Source organism: Lepidochelys olivacea, assembly GCF_965140295.1.
Source record: "Lepidochelys olivacea isolate rLepOli2 genome assembly, chromosome: 7".
Classification (NCBI taxonomy): Eukaryota; Metazoa; Chordata; order Testudines; family Cheloniidae; genus Lepidochelys; species Lepidochelys olivacea.
Genome location: NC_140417.1, coordinates 86,162,082 through 86,176,148, shown reverse-complemented (window position 1 = coordinate 86,176,148; position 14,067 = coordinate 86,162,082). Strand labels below are relative to the sequence as shown.

Genomic DNA, 14,067 nt, shown 5'->3' with positions numbered 1-14,067 from the left:
AGAAGAGTGTAGAATCAGTAACTTCATGTCACCTCCTCCCTCCCTCGGACTCTCCTCTGGAATGATAAAGGCGGTAGGGAAAAGTTCTTTCATGGTATTTCCTTGCCTTGTGATTCAGGATTTTAGCTTTTAGTGGCTACCAGAGGTAGGCCCAGAATACTTTTGGATGCCACTTCTGCCCAGTTCTTTATGTAAAGTATGTTCCAGGTCGGTGTGTCCAGACAAGGTTAGGAACTAATCCAACTACCGTATTGGGAAAAAGCTGCTGTTACCGAACAATTAAACTTTATAAAAATTGACCGCAACTACAGATCGGTAAAAACAGACGCGTTCACCTGGTTTTAAACCCTAAAAGGGGCTGAGTGTGTGAATACTAGCCAATAATCTATTCCACAACCAAACAGGAGAAAGTCCTCTGGAATCTAGTGTGTTGAGACTGTAACCAGAACAAACTAAATACCCTGCTAATTATGATCTTAATAAGCAGCCACGAATAGCAGGTAAATGTTTGTGTCAAACAAACTGCAACACAGCCACTAAAGTCTTAAAAGGCTTTAAATCTCTGAATGCCCAATTCCAATGGAGAGCCTTTAAAATTAAAAATGCTGGGATGGCTCGAGGTCTAAGGACGCAGGTGGCTGCATTCCAGATGAGCTGCTCCCTGGGTATATTGTTATGCTGGAGTTCCAGCTTGCCAAGGTGTCCCCAGATTTCCTCAACCCCTACAGTGACGTCTACTGTTCACAACGAAGGTGGTAACAGTAGCACAAAGCTTTGACAGAAGCACTGTTGATGTATCTCATGCATGACATAAGATGGTGACAGCTCCATTTGAGTCTGAGCAGGAAGGTTGGTGCCTGCATCAAAATGGTCTCAAATGAGATAAAGTCAGGGAAATGCAATTTGAATGAAAAGAAATAAGGGGAAATTAGGAGTTCAGCTGCTGCATGAGGGACGCTCCCCCCTCAACTGGAGAAAAAGTTTTTTAAGAACACGAGTTCAAAAACTGAATAATTATTTATTGTTCCAGAAGTACATTGCTTTATACATATTTCATAAATGATACAGGATTTTACACATGTTCAGGTTTTTTTTTCCTTTTAAGTAAGGATTTTTCTCCATGCCCCTCCCTCACCCCAAACACACAGTAAGGTTTCAGCTACAAGACTGTGTTAGTTTTCTTTCCCTTTAAAACTCAGCACGCAAACAGGATAAAACAGGTAAAAAATAACCCACATAATGTAATTAAAACAAAAAGAGAGGGAAAATGTGGGGAGAAAAAATTAGAAACATGCATCCATTCGGTTCAATATGCCACCGAGTGAGGAGAGGCAGCAACAATCCCATCTGTTTTTCCATATCTGCAAGGCACCTGGCATCTTAATATTGGTTTAGTTTTTTTGTTGTTCTTTTTTTAAACATGGTTCTCCAAAAACTGGAGCCTCTCGTCAAGACACAGTGAGAAGTAAGAATGAACTGTCAAGAGGAACCCTCATCTTTTTGTGTATTATGTATGGAGCCCTATTCCCACCTCCATCCTGTTTCCACAATATTTATCAACAGGATGAGGGATCCATTTTGAATGTAGTTATCTGCTTACAAATCAGCTAGTTTCAGGCAAGGTGGAAAGCAATGTGTCAGTTTTCCAAACCCAATATCTTTTTTTAAATAAGAATGGGGGAATGCAATTAGCCTGCACTAAGAAATCCTACCCTTTGGCATCAGAGTTCATTGAAAGCTATCTAAATAAGGGAGCAGGCTAACAAATCAAAGTGCAATTCTGTATCTTTTGCTACGGGAACCCTGGCCTTTGACAAAGCCTGCAGATATAGCAGTGTACCATAAATGAGACCATTTATCCCATTACACAAGCAGTCAAACTTAAATCAAATTTAATTTTTCCCATCCTGAAACTGCTTGGTTAAGTAAGAGTCATGATTCTGAGTCAATTTCCTAATCCTTGAAACCTTCAAGGTTTGGTAATCCAGGTGGCTACCAGATTTGGGGTGGGAGAGATGAAAACCTTCCTCCCTTAAGACTGAGTACAAAAACTCTCATGCAATGTTGCCATTATTTCTAGAAGTAGCTCTAGAGCACTGGGACACTTCATAGTTGAAGAAGGTATTAAGGAATAATCCAAAGTGTCCATTATCAAACATTTAGAACAAAGATAGTTCCATTTCTGATTTGGATAAAACTCATCAGTGTAACCAACAAGTAATGGAAGAAGTCAGTGAAGGGCATGGGGGTGGGCAGGGGAAACTCATGATTTTCAGTAGAAGGCAGTCTTGCAGTAACTTTACAAAAAAGATACCAGTTCTGACCAGGACTGTGTGTTAATGGAGATGGAGCTCATTATCTGATCACCAGCCATAGCTCCAGATGGCTTGGTTTTTTTGGTGCGCTTTGTTATTGGTGTGTGTCAAAAATCAAAAAAGGAAAAAATTTAAAAGAGCTCAGCAGGCTGCTGGTGCATTATTGAGAGGCAGACCCTGCAAAGCTGGAAGAAGACAGCCCCCCCAGCATTACATTCTCATTATGAAAACCCCCAATCTTGTATTTGTACACCATTTTCATCCAGATACAAATGCTTGCATGGGACAATATTTGCCAAGCCCTTTTTTGAGGCTAACATTCCACAATGCCCGATCTTCAGATTTAAGAGATTTTCCCCCCACGGTCCTTTTTTGTTTTAAATTAAAGGTAAAAACCCTCCACCCCCACACTACCTCCCAGCTTCTACCTTTAATTAAATGCTTTAATTAAAAAGGGAAGAGCTATGAACAGGTTCTCTTTTTGCTGGGATTCAGACATTCTTTGCTGATCAGTCTTTATCATTGATTTGCTGGACAGGCAGGTGAACCTGCAGTGGGTCTCGAAGTCTCTTAAGATCCAATTCTGCCTAAAAATAAAGATAAAGTATAAAGGACAGGTTTCTTAAACATCTTCAATTGCCAGTGCCTGCCCTCCAACCCACGGGTGCCATAAGAGTAAATATCCAAAGAGGAAGTCTTAAAGTCACAGTCTGAGCATCAGCAACAGATATTCTGGTCATTATAGTCACTTACTGACAGCTTTCTACACCTAGAACACTACTCATCTGTTCTGGTATTCAACCATTAAAAAATTAACTTAACAGAAGCCAGAATCCACTGAGACAAACTAGTGTCTTAAAAAAAAACCAAACAAAAAACAATACAAAAAGTCAAGGAACTACCATTGTGAAGTTTTTGCAAAATGACACTCAACAGCTATAATCCCTTCTGACCAGGGACCATCATTTTTGTTGAGTTTTCTTATAACCACTTGTAACCTCCTTGAGACAGGTGGCGTGAACATAAGAATGGCCATACTGCGTCAGACCAATGGTCCATCCAGCCCAGTATCCTGTCTACCGACAGTGGCCAGTGCCAGGTGCCCCAGAGAGAGTGAACTTAACAGGTAATGATCAAGTGATCTCTCTCCTGCCATCCATCTCCACCCTCTGACAAACAGAGGCTAGGGACACCATTCCTTACCCATCCCGGCTAATAGCCATTAATGGACTTAACCTCCATGAATTTATCTAGTTCTCTTTTAAACCCTGTTATAGTCCTAGCCTTCACAACCTCCTCAGGCAAGGAGGTCCACAGGTTAACTGTGCGCTGTGTGAAGAACTTCCTTTTATTTGTTTTAAACCTGCTGCCCATTAAATTTCATTTGGTGGCCCCTAGTTCTTATATTATGGGAACAAGTACATAACTTTTCCTTATTCACTTTCTCCACACCACTCATGGTTTTATATACCTCTATCATATCCCCCCTTAGTCTCCTCTTTTCCAAGCTGAAAAGGCCTAGCCTCTTTAATCTCTCCTCATATGGGACCTGCTCCAAACCCCTAATCATTTTAGCTTCCCCTCTCTGAACCTTTTCTAATGCCAGTTTATCTTTTTTGAGATGAGGAGACCACATCTGTACGCAGTATTCAAGATGTGGGCGTACCATGGATTTATATAAGGGCAATAAGATATTCTCTGTCTTATTCTCTATCCCTATCCCTTTAAAAGTTATTCTTAACATCCTGTTTCCTTTTTTTGACTGCCACTGCACACTGCATGGATGTCTTCCGAGAACTATCCATGATGACTCCAAGATCTCTTTCCTGATTATTTGTAGCTAAATTAGACCCCATCGTATTGTATATATAGTTGGTTATTTTTTCCAATGTGCATTACTTTACATTTATCCACATTAAATTTCATTTGCCATTTTGTTGCCCAATTACTTAGTTTTGTGAAATCTTTAAGTTATTCACAGTGTGCTTTGGTCTTAACTATCTTGAGCAGTTTAGTATCATCTGCAAACTTTGCCACCTCACTGTTTACTTCTTTCTCCAGATCATTTATGAATAAGTTGAATGGGATTGATCCTAGGACTGACCCTTGGGAAACACCACTAGTTACCCCTCTCCATTCTGAAAATTTACCACTTATTCCTACCCTTTGTTCCCGGTCTTTTAACCAGTTCTCAGTCCATGAAAGGATCTTCCCTCTTATGTTCTTATTAAAACACACCCAGGGAGACATGAACTGAGTGGATGAAAAGTCTTCAGCCCTTAGTAGATCCATAGTATGTAGGTGGACAGAAGCAGAGAAAGGAGGAAAACTAGACTCAGACCTTCTGAGGCATAAAGTGCTCCAAGCACCTCTAAAAAGATGCAAGGTTTGTCAATTTCTCAGACGCTCTTACAGATACATGGCTCCTTTTTCAGACTCCATCTTTGAACAGCAGTTGCACCTGTTTGCTTTTATGCATAGCGCATGCCAAAATACTAAATCCAATTAACGGTTTATTGATGGCTATGACAAGAAAGTAGACTGGAAACCCAAACTAAGACAGAGACTATCATTCTACTTTCGTTTGAAGTGCACCCATCAATTATGGTTAAAAACACAAGTGGGGGGGCAAGTTCTTTCGTTTTCACTCCGGCAAAACTTTGAATTACCTGAGCAATTGCATCCTTGAGTTGATTGTATTTCTCTAGGTCAAAATGTGTCTTTTTGGCTCCTTTATGGAAAAATAATAAGTACTGTCGGTCTCTGGCATCTGGGTAAATATACTCCTGCAGAGAAGGGGGAGGGAGGGAGGCAGAGATAAGAATTAAAAACTTCCAAACACAGGCTGCTACAAGCTTAGCATATATTGGAGGGGCTGAATTGTTACTGGTATTGAAGTGTGGGTTTACTTGCTAAATGCAAGCAGCCACTCCACTTCTCCAACACTTACCTGTCTCTGAACCTCAATCCTGACTTGCAGTAGCCCCCCTCATGCCCTAAATTTGGGACTCTTTTGAGAAGGAAGAGTTAAGTATGCCAAACCATCAAACCGTGGGTTTTTTTTGGGATGCTGGCATATCCGCATGTGATAGGGTGTCCTCCCCCGCACTGGCCATGCAAGAACTGAATTAGGCCCAGATGCACCCAATCAGCTAATTAGGCTGCAAAGAGGAGCTTTAGGCTAGAGACAGGTAATTAGAGAGAACCTCAACAGCTCCACTGCCTAGTTCCTAGCCTCTTTGGAGGAGAAGGTCACCAGAAAAGTCACTATATTTTACAGAAACTGGAGTGATGTGTTATCTATCTATAGTCCACTCTTGGGGTGCATGTGCCCTATGTGTTGAGATTGGAGTCTTTTGGTCAGTCATGTCTGCTGGGGCTTAATCTGTGCCTTACATGTCCTTGGGCTCCTGTACTGAGAGCGTAGTGTGGAGTGGCCGCAACTGCCACTAAGTTCCTTCACTGCAGAATCCAGATGGTAAGGACTCCATAGTAACAGGAAGAAGGGTGGGTTGTGGAATACATATAACACCTCTGCAAGGTAAATAACTTTTCTTCAAGTGCTTGTCCATATGTATTCTGCTCTTCGTGACTCACAAGCAGTGTTTTGATGTGAAAGCAGTGGGTACTTGGAGCCTACTTAAATAAAAATTATGGCAAAGCTCTGCCAAAAGATGTGTGGGAATCCAAGGGATTGGAGAATTAGTATACATCAGTCCCAAGGACCACAGTATCAGAAATGCATCCAATAGGATCCTAGGCATAAATCCCTTCTGGAACAGAAGCTGAGATGCTTGTTACATGAGACCGGCCATCCTGGGTCAGATCAAAGGTCCATCTAGCCCAGTAGCCTGTCTTCCAACAGTGGCCAAAAACACTTATCTCCAGACACCCTCAGTATGGAGGTGCTGTCTGTTATCACTTGGACAGTCAGTCTTTGACTCAATGGTAGAAAGGTAGCACAGGTTTGTAAACTGTGCTGAGAACATTTATATGTACATTTAGAGTTGAGTCACAGACTTGTGCCCAGAGGTAAAAGTAAGTCGGTCCGGTCCGGAATACCGGTAAAAAAAGATGCAGTAGTGTACTGGCAAAGAAGTGGAGCATTCAGTACTGGCTCACTTTCACCTCTTTTGACTGCAGAACAAAAAATTCAAACTAAAAGCTAATAAAAAGTTTGGAAAAGGAAAACTCACTGTCACATTTGTTTGTTGTTTCTCTCCCTCTCCTCCAGCCAGGCTGCCGACAGGGCTAGGCTCCCCGTTCCCCTGACCCCCACACTCAGCAGGGGCTCCCCTCTAGCTTGTAGCAGGGAGCAGGAGGACTGGCTGAGGGAGAAGCCTCCTCAGGTAGCCTGCTGCCTGCATAAGAACAGTTTAAATTTAGCTGTTCACTGTAGATTCGGGGCTATTTCTGGCTTCCTTGTTAATTTCACTCAGGGTTGTTGCTGGGAGCGGGGGAGGGGGTTGTGAGAGACCAAGGCAGGGGCAGAATACAATGGATTTAAGCTGTGCGGCCAAATGGCTAGAGGTAATAAAAGCCAGTAGGAGGGGAAAACTCACTGTCACATTGGTTTCTCTCCTCCTTCCTCCTCCAGCCAGGCTCCCCAGGCGGCTAGGCTCTCTCCCCCCTGCCCCAGCAGGGGCTGCAGCGGCTCCCCTCTAGCTTGTAGCAGGGAGACTGGCTGAGGGAGAAGCCTCTCTAAGATGCCTGCTCTCTGCATAAGAACAGTTTAAATTTAGCTGCTCACTCCCTGGTCTGAACCGGGGAATGAGGGGCTATTTCTGGCTTCCTTGTTAATTTCACTTAAGGTTGTTGGGGCGGGTTACCAAAGCCTGAGCAGTTCTTTTCTGCCCCCTGGATGAGGCGATCTTCAATAATATAATACACAATACAATCAAAATCAGGAATCATTTCCAAGTTCAAATCTATCCCATTCCCCCCGCAGGAGAATATCATGGTTGTGATGTCCAAACTGCTTGCAGATCCTCTTTGAAATGTTACTGTTTAAAAAAAAGTTCGAGAGGATTCTTATACCTCAGAGAATTGGCTGTTCTCTGAGCAGGTCTTAAAAGTCCTTGTAGCCTTCTGGGTGAGACTGTGCAGCTAGGACCACCACCTCATCTAGGGATGAGGACAAAATACCCATGGCTAATGCCTGACCCTCAGTTTGAAGGTGTTCCTCTTGGGAAAATTACTCATGGGTCACAGGTTCATGTACTGCAATCTGAAACACCCTAGGCTCCTGGCATGGAGAAGGTTCTCGTCCTAGGAGGAGGTGCGGCGGTGTGATGACCTGGGCAGTGAAGACTCTAGAGGTTCTAACAGGGCCACATAGGAACACTGTATGGGAAAGGGGCTGTGCCACGAAGAAGGGTATTTTGGCATATGCCTACGCTCAACCCCACCCTGAAACCCAGACCTCTCGAATTCATAATATTCAATAGAAAAAGCCCTTGGAGAATAAGTAGGGAAGCCCTCCCCATTGTGTTTAAGTCAAAGCATGAAAAGGACCATTTTAGGCCTAAGGGAGTAGGCTGCTGAAGTTGGAGTGTTAGGTTGCATAGTGATCCTACAAGACATCAGCCCCTGGCAGGCACTCTGTGCTAATGAGGTAGAAGGTATTTGTACCAAGGTAGGAATGCTTAGTCATGTAGATGGCAGAGGAGATTCTAGTTCCTTTGAGAGCTGAAGAGCCTTCAGTATTGCATGCTTCCCTGATATCCAGAGCACAGTGCTACAAACTTCAGTGCAATAGGAGGTAATATCAGGATTGTGCCTGGTACTGATGTGCTTGGTACAGAAGTGAGTAGCACTGAAGACAGCTGTACTAGGGAAACTGGTACCATAAATCACTAGTGCTGAAGCCCTTGATTCTGAGCTAATCCCAAATACCCCTGGGCCTTGATTTCAATTCTCAAGGCAGTCCTCAGAGCTCAGATCAGGCCATATAGAGAGTCTCCATTGAATGAGAAAGGTGAGATGATTTAGATCTCTTCTTACTGGGAATTCCTGTTGGGGATCTGCCCCTGCTTTTCCATTTTGTCTGAGGACTTGGATTTAACAGTTCTAGCTGAGTCCAAAGAAGGCATGGTCTTCAAAGACGAAACATGGGAGCTAGTGGATGTGGAAGTCACAGGGCACTAATGGGCTGAGGTGAAACTTGTCGAAGATCTGCACTGCCTGGATTGAAGGCTGGCTGCATGGAGCACTCCAATGAACCTTTTCAAATGTGCTTTCCCAGCTTTTAAGATCCTTTTAGAAAAGGACTTACACACCACCCACATGTCAGGGATGTATGCTTCCCCTAAACAAAAAAGACATCTTATGTGCCCATCATTTATTGGAATTGCCACTTTGCAAGCGGGGCAAGACTTAAAGACAGGAGGCTTAGGGAGGGGACATTATTAAGTTCTAGTACTGGCAAACTCCTGATCAGAAAAGAAAAAAAGAAAAATTAAGAAATTTATAAAAACTATCAACATGTTGCCAATTGGCAACTACCAAACTATCTCAAACTAATTAACTCTAATATGTACATAAATATTTACAGAAAAGCAAGAAAGGGATGAGTAAAGAGGTGTACACTGAGAAGCTCCATCTTGTAGCCCTGGCTGGTGAGAAGGAACCACTGCCCTTCGGTACCCTCTGTACAGGAGCACAGGAACACTCAAAGCGTATGCACGGTCCTAAATGGACGCTGCTGGCCGAAAGACACCAATAGACTACATGGGATGCACATGCACTCACAGTGGAATACATATAGACAAGTATTTGGAAAAGAATTGCAAATCTTCAAACAGGTGAGTATGAACGGGTTTTTCTACAGCCTTGGATTGCTGAGAAAGGGGGCGCAGACAGGTAGAAAGGACAAGGAAGGTGGTCTGATGGAGAGGGAGCTGGATGGGCACTACAACTATTATTGTACTTCTCATCCATCCCCTCAAAGTGCTGCTCTTATTACTCCTTAAAATATGTGGGAGATCAGAGATGTGAGAAATTACTCTACTTCCCAAATAAGAAAGACCTGGGCAGTAAAACCAGGAAAAGAACCAATCAAACACATTCTTCTAGCTTTCCTGCTGTGATCTATAAGGTAAGGACCCTCCTTGATCTGCAGGAATAAGGTTCCAGGCTGATCTAGTTCCAAGTTATTATAAGCTAATCACATGCACAGAGAACACCTACTGATAGGTAGTACACTTCCTCAACCAGCAAGATACCACCTCAGTTATGAGTAGCTCGTGCATATCCAGTAACAGATGAGTGTAATTTTCATGTTCATGCCACCAGCAGTGAATGGGGAAGTTTGGTGTGTTTTGGGGGAAGAGAAATAAAGGTATCGTGAAAGGGGGCAGGACGGTGTCCAAAGGGCATGCTTTTCAAAGCTTTGCATGAGCTAAATCTATCATTAAGATGATCGCAACACAGAGGGCAAGTCTTACCTGACGTGTCATTACGAAGTAAGCATACATTGCCATTGCGCTACCATAGGTGATAAAGTAGGTGACTGGCTCCATAATGTCCCAAGAGTACTCCCACCAGGTGAGCCGGGCCAGAATCCCAAACTGAGTGGCCATGTAGGCCAGTCCACCCCACAGAACCCAGGTGGTCCTCTTCTCTGCTTTTCTGCCGATTTCCATCCTGACCTAGTGGACACAAACAAACTGTGTTGTATTCTCAATACCTTCTGGGGTTGAGACAATCATTCTGAGATTAGGTAAAAATAAAGGTCTACTTTCTATGAAAGCGGTTAGTGTTCACAGGTGCTTGATTCGAGTGTTATAGTTTATGCAGAAAGAGAACAGGGAGCAAAAAAACTAACTCTAGCCTCTTTCGGGTCAACATCTCACATATTCACTTTGACTAAGCGATAGATACATAGCCACAGCACGACTTATATTCTTGTCAGAAATGTAGATGGCTATGTATGTTTATGATTGTCATCACTACGTTGTTGGTGAGTGCTCTGATGCACTATTTTCAGTCTGTCTTTTAATATGATTTGTTTTAATTGTTTTGTTTAATGGCTGCTCTGGAGACTGTAACCACCACTTATGATATATCCTACTTTCACTGTCAAAATAGTGTATCAAAACTGTATCAAAACATTGCTTTGAAACCAATATGGCTCAAAATATTTGTTAGCCTGTCTTGTTTGCTTTGTGTTTTCTTCCTTTTTCTTATCAAATTAAATAAATAAAATGGTTTAAAAATGACAACACTTTTTGCAAGAATGTGGGGTCTTGGTCTGGGGCCAATTTGGGAAGTGACCAGTTTTAAAAACATCCTGTCAAATTTTTAAAAAATCATTTCATTTTATTTTCAACTCTATGCAGCAAATGCTATTTATTCTGTGAACACCATACACATGGCTTTCCACCCATTTAGTGAGCCAGTCTTTACGTTTCAAATAGTTTTTAAAGCTTAACCTACAATTAGGGCCACCATTTAAGACAGACTTCACTCTAACGATGAAAGTAAATGGGCTCAGTGGATAAGTAGATTTCCATAGGAGATCTCACCTTTTCCAGGGGTGCTAGCTGCTCCTTGAGGTCTTCTAGCCGCCCAATCAACTCCTTTTCCTTGTTCAGTTGGTGTTCCTCAATGCACAGAGTGGTGTACAGCTGCTGAACCAATGTCTTCACATCATTCAGCGTGGTTGCATCTTCATGGCTTAACAGGTCTAAAGAAAAAGGAGACTGCTTTATGTGCCTTTATCCACATTGGTTATCATGTACTCTTCAAAACAGCTGTGGGAGTCCAGGGACTTGCATTAGTATCTATTCTGCTTGCCTAGAAAATTTATGGAACAGTCTATTAGAGAACTGCAGCACTCGAGTTTTAAGTAAAGTTATGTTTCAGAGTAGCAGCCATGTTAGTCTGTATTCGCAAAAAGAAAAGGAGTACTTGTGGCACCTTAGAGACTAACCAATTTATCTGAGCATAAGCTTTCGTGAGCTACAGCTCACAAAGTTATGACATTTTCTAGGAAGAATGCTATGCTTCACACTAGAGGCACCTAAAAATTTATACCAAAGGCCATACTGCCTTATACCCAAATATTCCAACATAGCCAAATCACAGAATAGTCTTCATCCCAACGCCAAATATGGAATGTTTATTAAAAATCAAGCAAGCCAGTAAAGGAGAGTCATATCTAATTAAATACTAACTAATATATATTCCATGCAGAAAACCTCAATAATTTTAACAGTAAGGTTGAGAAATCAAGCACTATAAAGCCATGAAAAGCAATGTTAAAAGATTGCACACTTAATTTTAATTCCGCTTACATGTATTACAGCTGCCTTAAAATATGTTAGCCAGTGTTAATTTGTCAATACAATGCAAGTTAGAGCAAGGGTGGCCAAACTACTGTCCAGGGGCCGCATCTGTCCCTCCAGATATTTTAATCTGGCCCTTGAGCTTCCACTGGGGAGCAGGGTCCGGGGCTTGCCATGCTCCAGCCAGGGAGTGGGGTCAAGGGCTTGCCCCGCTTCATGCGGCTCCTGGAATCAGCAGCATATCCCTCCTCTGGCTCCTACGTGAAGGGGTTGCCGGGGGTTCTGCATGCTGCCCCCACCCCAAGTGCCGCCATTGCAGCTCCCATCGGCCAGGAACCATGGCCAATGGGAGCTGCAGAGGCAGCGCCTGTGGATAGGGTAGCGCACAGAGCTGCCTGGCCGCGCCTCTGCATAGGAGCTGGATGGGGGACATACCGCTGCTTCTGGGAACTGCTTGAAGTAAGCACTGCCCTGACCCTCTCCACGTGCCCCAAGCCCCAGCCCTGATCCCCCTCCTGCCCTTGAACCCCTCAGTCTTAGCCCAGAGCACCCTCCTATACCGCCAACCCCTCATCCCCAGCCCCATCCCAGAGCCTGCACCCGCAGCTGGAGACCTCATCCGCTCCCACACCCCAACCCCCAATTTTGTGAGCATTCATGGCCCGCCATACAATTTCTATACCCAGATGTGGCCCTTGGGCCAAAAAGTTTGCCCACCCCTGAGTTAGAACTTATATAAACTTGTATACAGTAAGTTGAATACAATCTTCAGGTTTAGCTTGTTTTGTAGATTTTACTGAGACTTGGAAACCAAGCTAAGTTTCAAAAACATCCATTCAGTAAAAACTAAAAAATATTTGTAGCTTTAATGCCAGCAGTTCCATTGTAAGAGATAGCTCAATATTAAGCCACACTTCTCACCTTTCATTTAGATCAAAGAACAGCAGACTGTTTTCTTTAATGTAAACAAGAAATCACTTTTTAAAAAGGAAGTGGCTTCGACCTGAATGCTTGGCTGAAAATATCTTTTTAACTCAAGTTTATGGTTTCTTAGCATTTATTTTCTAAAATATATTGAAAGAGTATTTGTAAAATGAAAATACATCTGAAAAGCTAGATGAAATTTAATGGTGGGGACTGTTGGTGAATATTAATTTTATAGCCATCAGCTAATCAAGGAATTCTCCCTAGGAGAATGGGCCAGAGGTGGAAATTTCCATTTGCATCGGTGATCCTAGACTCCATCTGAACCAGCACTATTAATGTCTGTGCTGAGCTGTGTAAATTTAGCAGGTCAAGTGTTAGGTCTACTCGACATTGTCATGTATTAGAGTTGCATGAACTGTTCTACACTGGGACAAATAACTCCTCCTCTCAACACAGAAAAGTATATAATTGTATATTTGATTTAACAAAGGGGAAAATGAGAAGTTAATGGGCAGATCAACTTTGTATAGTGTCTTAAGACTGGTTGAGAAGAGCTCAGGGTCCCACTGGTGTTATGGTTAGGAGACACGTTCAAATTCTTACTCTCATTCCCGTAAGAGTGTGGGAATGTGAGGAGGGAGATTCAGTACTCATTCAGTGGGGAAATGACCCATTCTGGCTCATTAAAGAGGTGAGCAGATGGACTCCAAAGGGAATTCTCCACTGACTTGTCTGTTCAGAGACAGCTGTGATGTGAGAATTTAAATAGTTGGAGCTTTTGTTTTACACAGCTACGCTACAGGATGATTCATGGACTTGCAGGCTAACAACCTAATGATAAAGGAGAGGTATCTGCGGTACTAACGCACCAGTTCCATACTCAAACGGCTTATGAGCCCAGTGAGGATGAGGATGCCACTGTCTCATCTTGAGAAACCCTGATTTCTCTCCTCTCTTCATTTAGGGGTTTGCACCCCAGGGCAGTGCTAGGGGGGCTAGCAAGGGCTATGGCGACCCCAAAATTTGCCTTAGCCCTCTGGTAGCTACCCCCCGTGCAAAGGTCAAATGTTATGCAGAATTAAGGGTGGCATGGTATGGCACGGCGCTGCTGGTGGTGGCAGTGCTGCCTTCCAAGCTGGGTGCTGAGCCAGCAGCCACCGCTCTCTTGCCACCCAGCTCTGAAGGCAGCGGTGCCACCAGCAGCAGCGGAGGAGTGAGGGTAGCATATCGAGCATGGGGAAGGGGTGGAGGCACGGAAATAACAAATGGGGGGGACAGAGCATGCAAGAGAGACAGGGAGGAGCATGCATAAGGGAGAGGGATCACAGTGGAGGAGAGGGCAATCACAACAGGGGCATGGGGGAGCTGGGAGGGGTCCGATCCCACTGCCATGGCTGTCCGAGGGCTCCTAGTGGCAGGCTTGCTAGCACCGAGCTGAGCTGTGGTGCAGGGCAGCAGGCAGTGTGAGGTGTGCGGGGCTGAACCTCAAGGTGCAGCAAGAGGCAGCAAGGGGCCAGAGCCCTCATGCTCCTCCCTGG

The 14,067-nt window shown here is 43.6% G+C and overlaps 1 protein-coding gene across 1 annotated transcript in view; it reads right to left on the bottom strand.

Moving 5' to 3' along the window:
* Positions 1–998: 998 nt before the first annotated feature.
* MCU (mitochondrial calcium uniporter) overlaps positions 999–14,067 on the bottom strand; it is a 150,587-nt gene continuing 137,518 nt past the window's right edge. Inside the window, exons 5-8 of the mRNA XM_084633802.1 lie at positions 10,841–11,001; positions 9,761–9,964; positions 4,985–5,101; positions 999–2,902 (exon numbers count right to left, since the gene is read on the bottom strand). Of these exons, the coding sequence (XP_084489928.1) occupies positions 2,825–2,902; positions 4,985–5,101; positions 9,761–9,964; positions 10,841–11,001 (560 nt within the window). The 3' untranslated portion in view covers positions 999–2,824. The remainder of the gene's footprint in view (positions 2,903–4,984; positions 5,102–9,760; positions 9,965–10,840; positions 11,002–14,067) is intronic.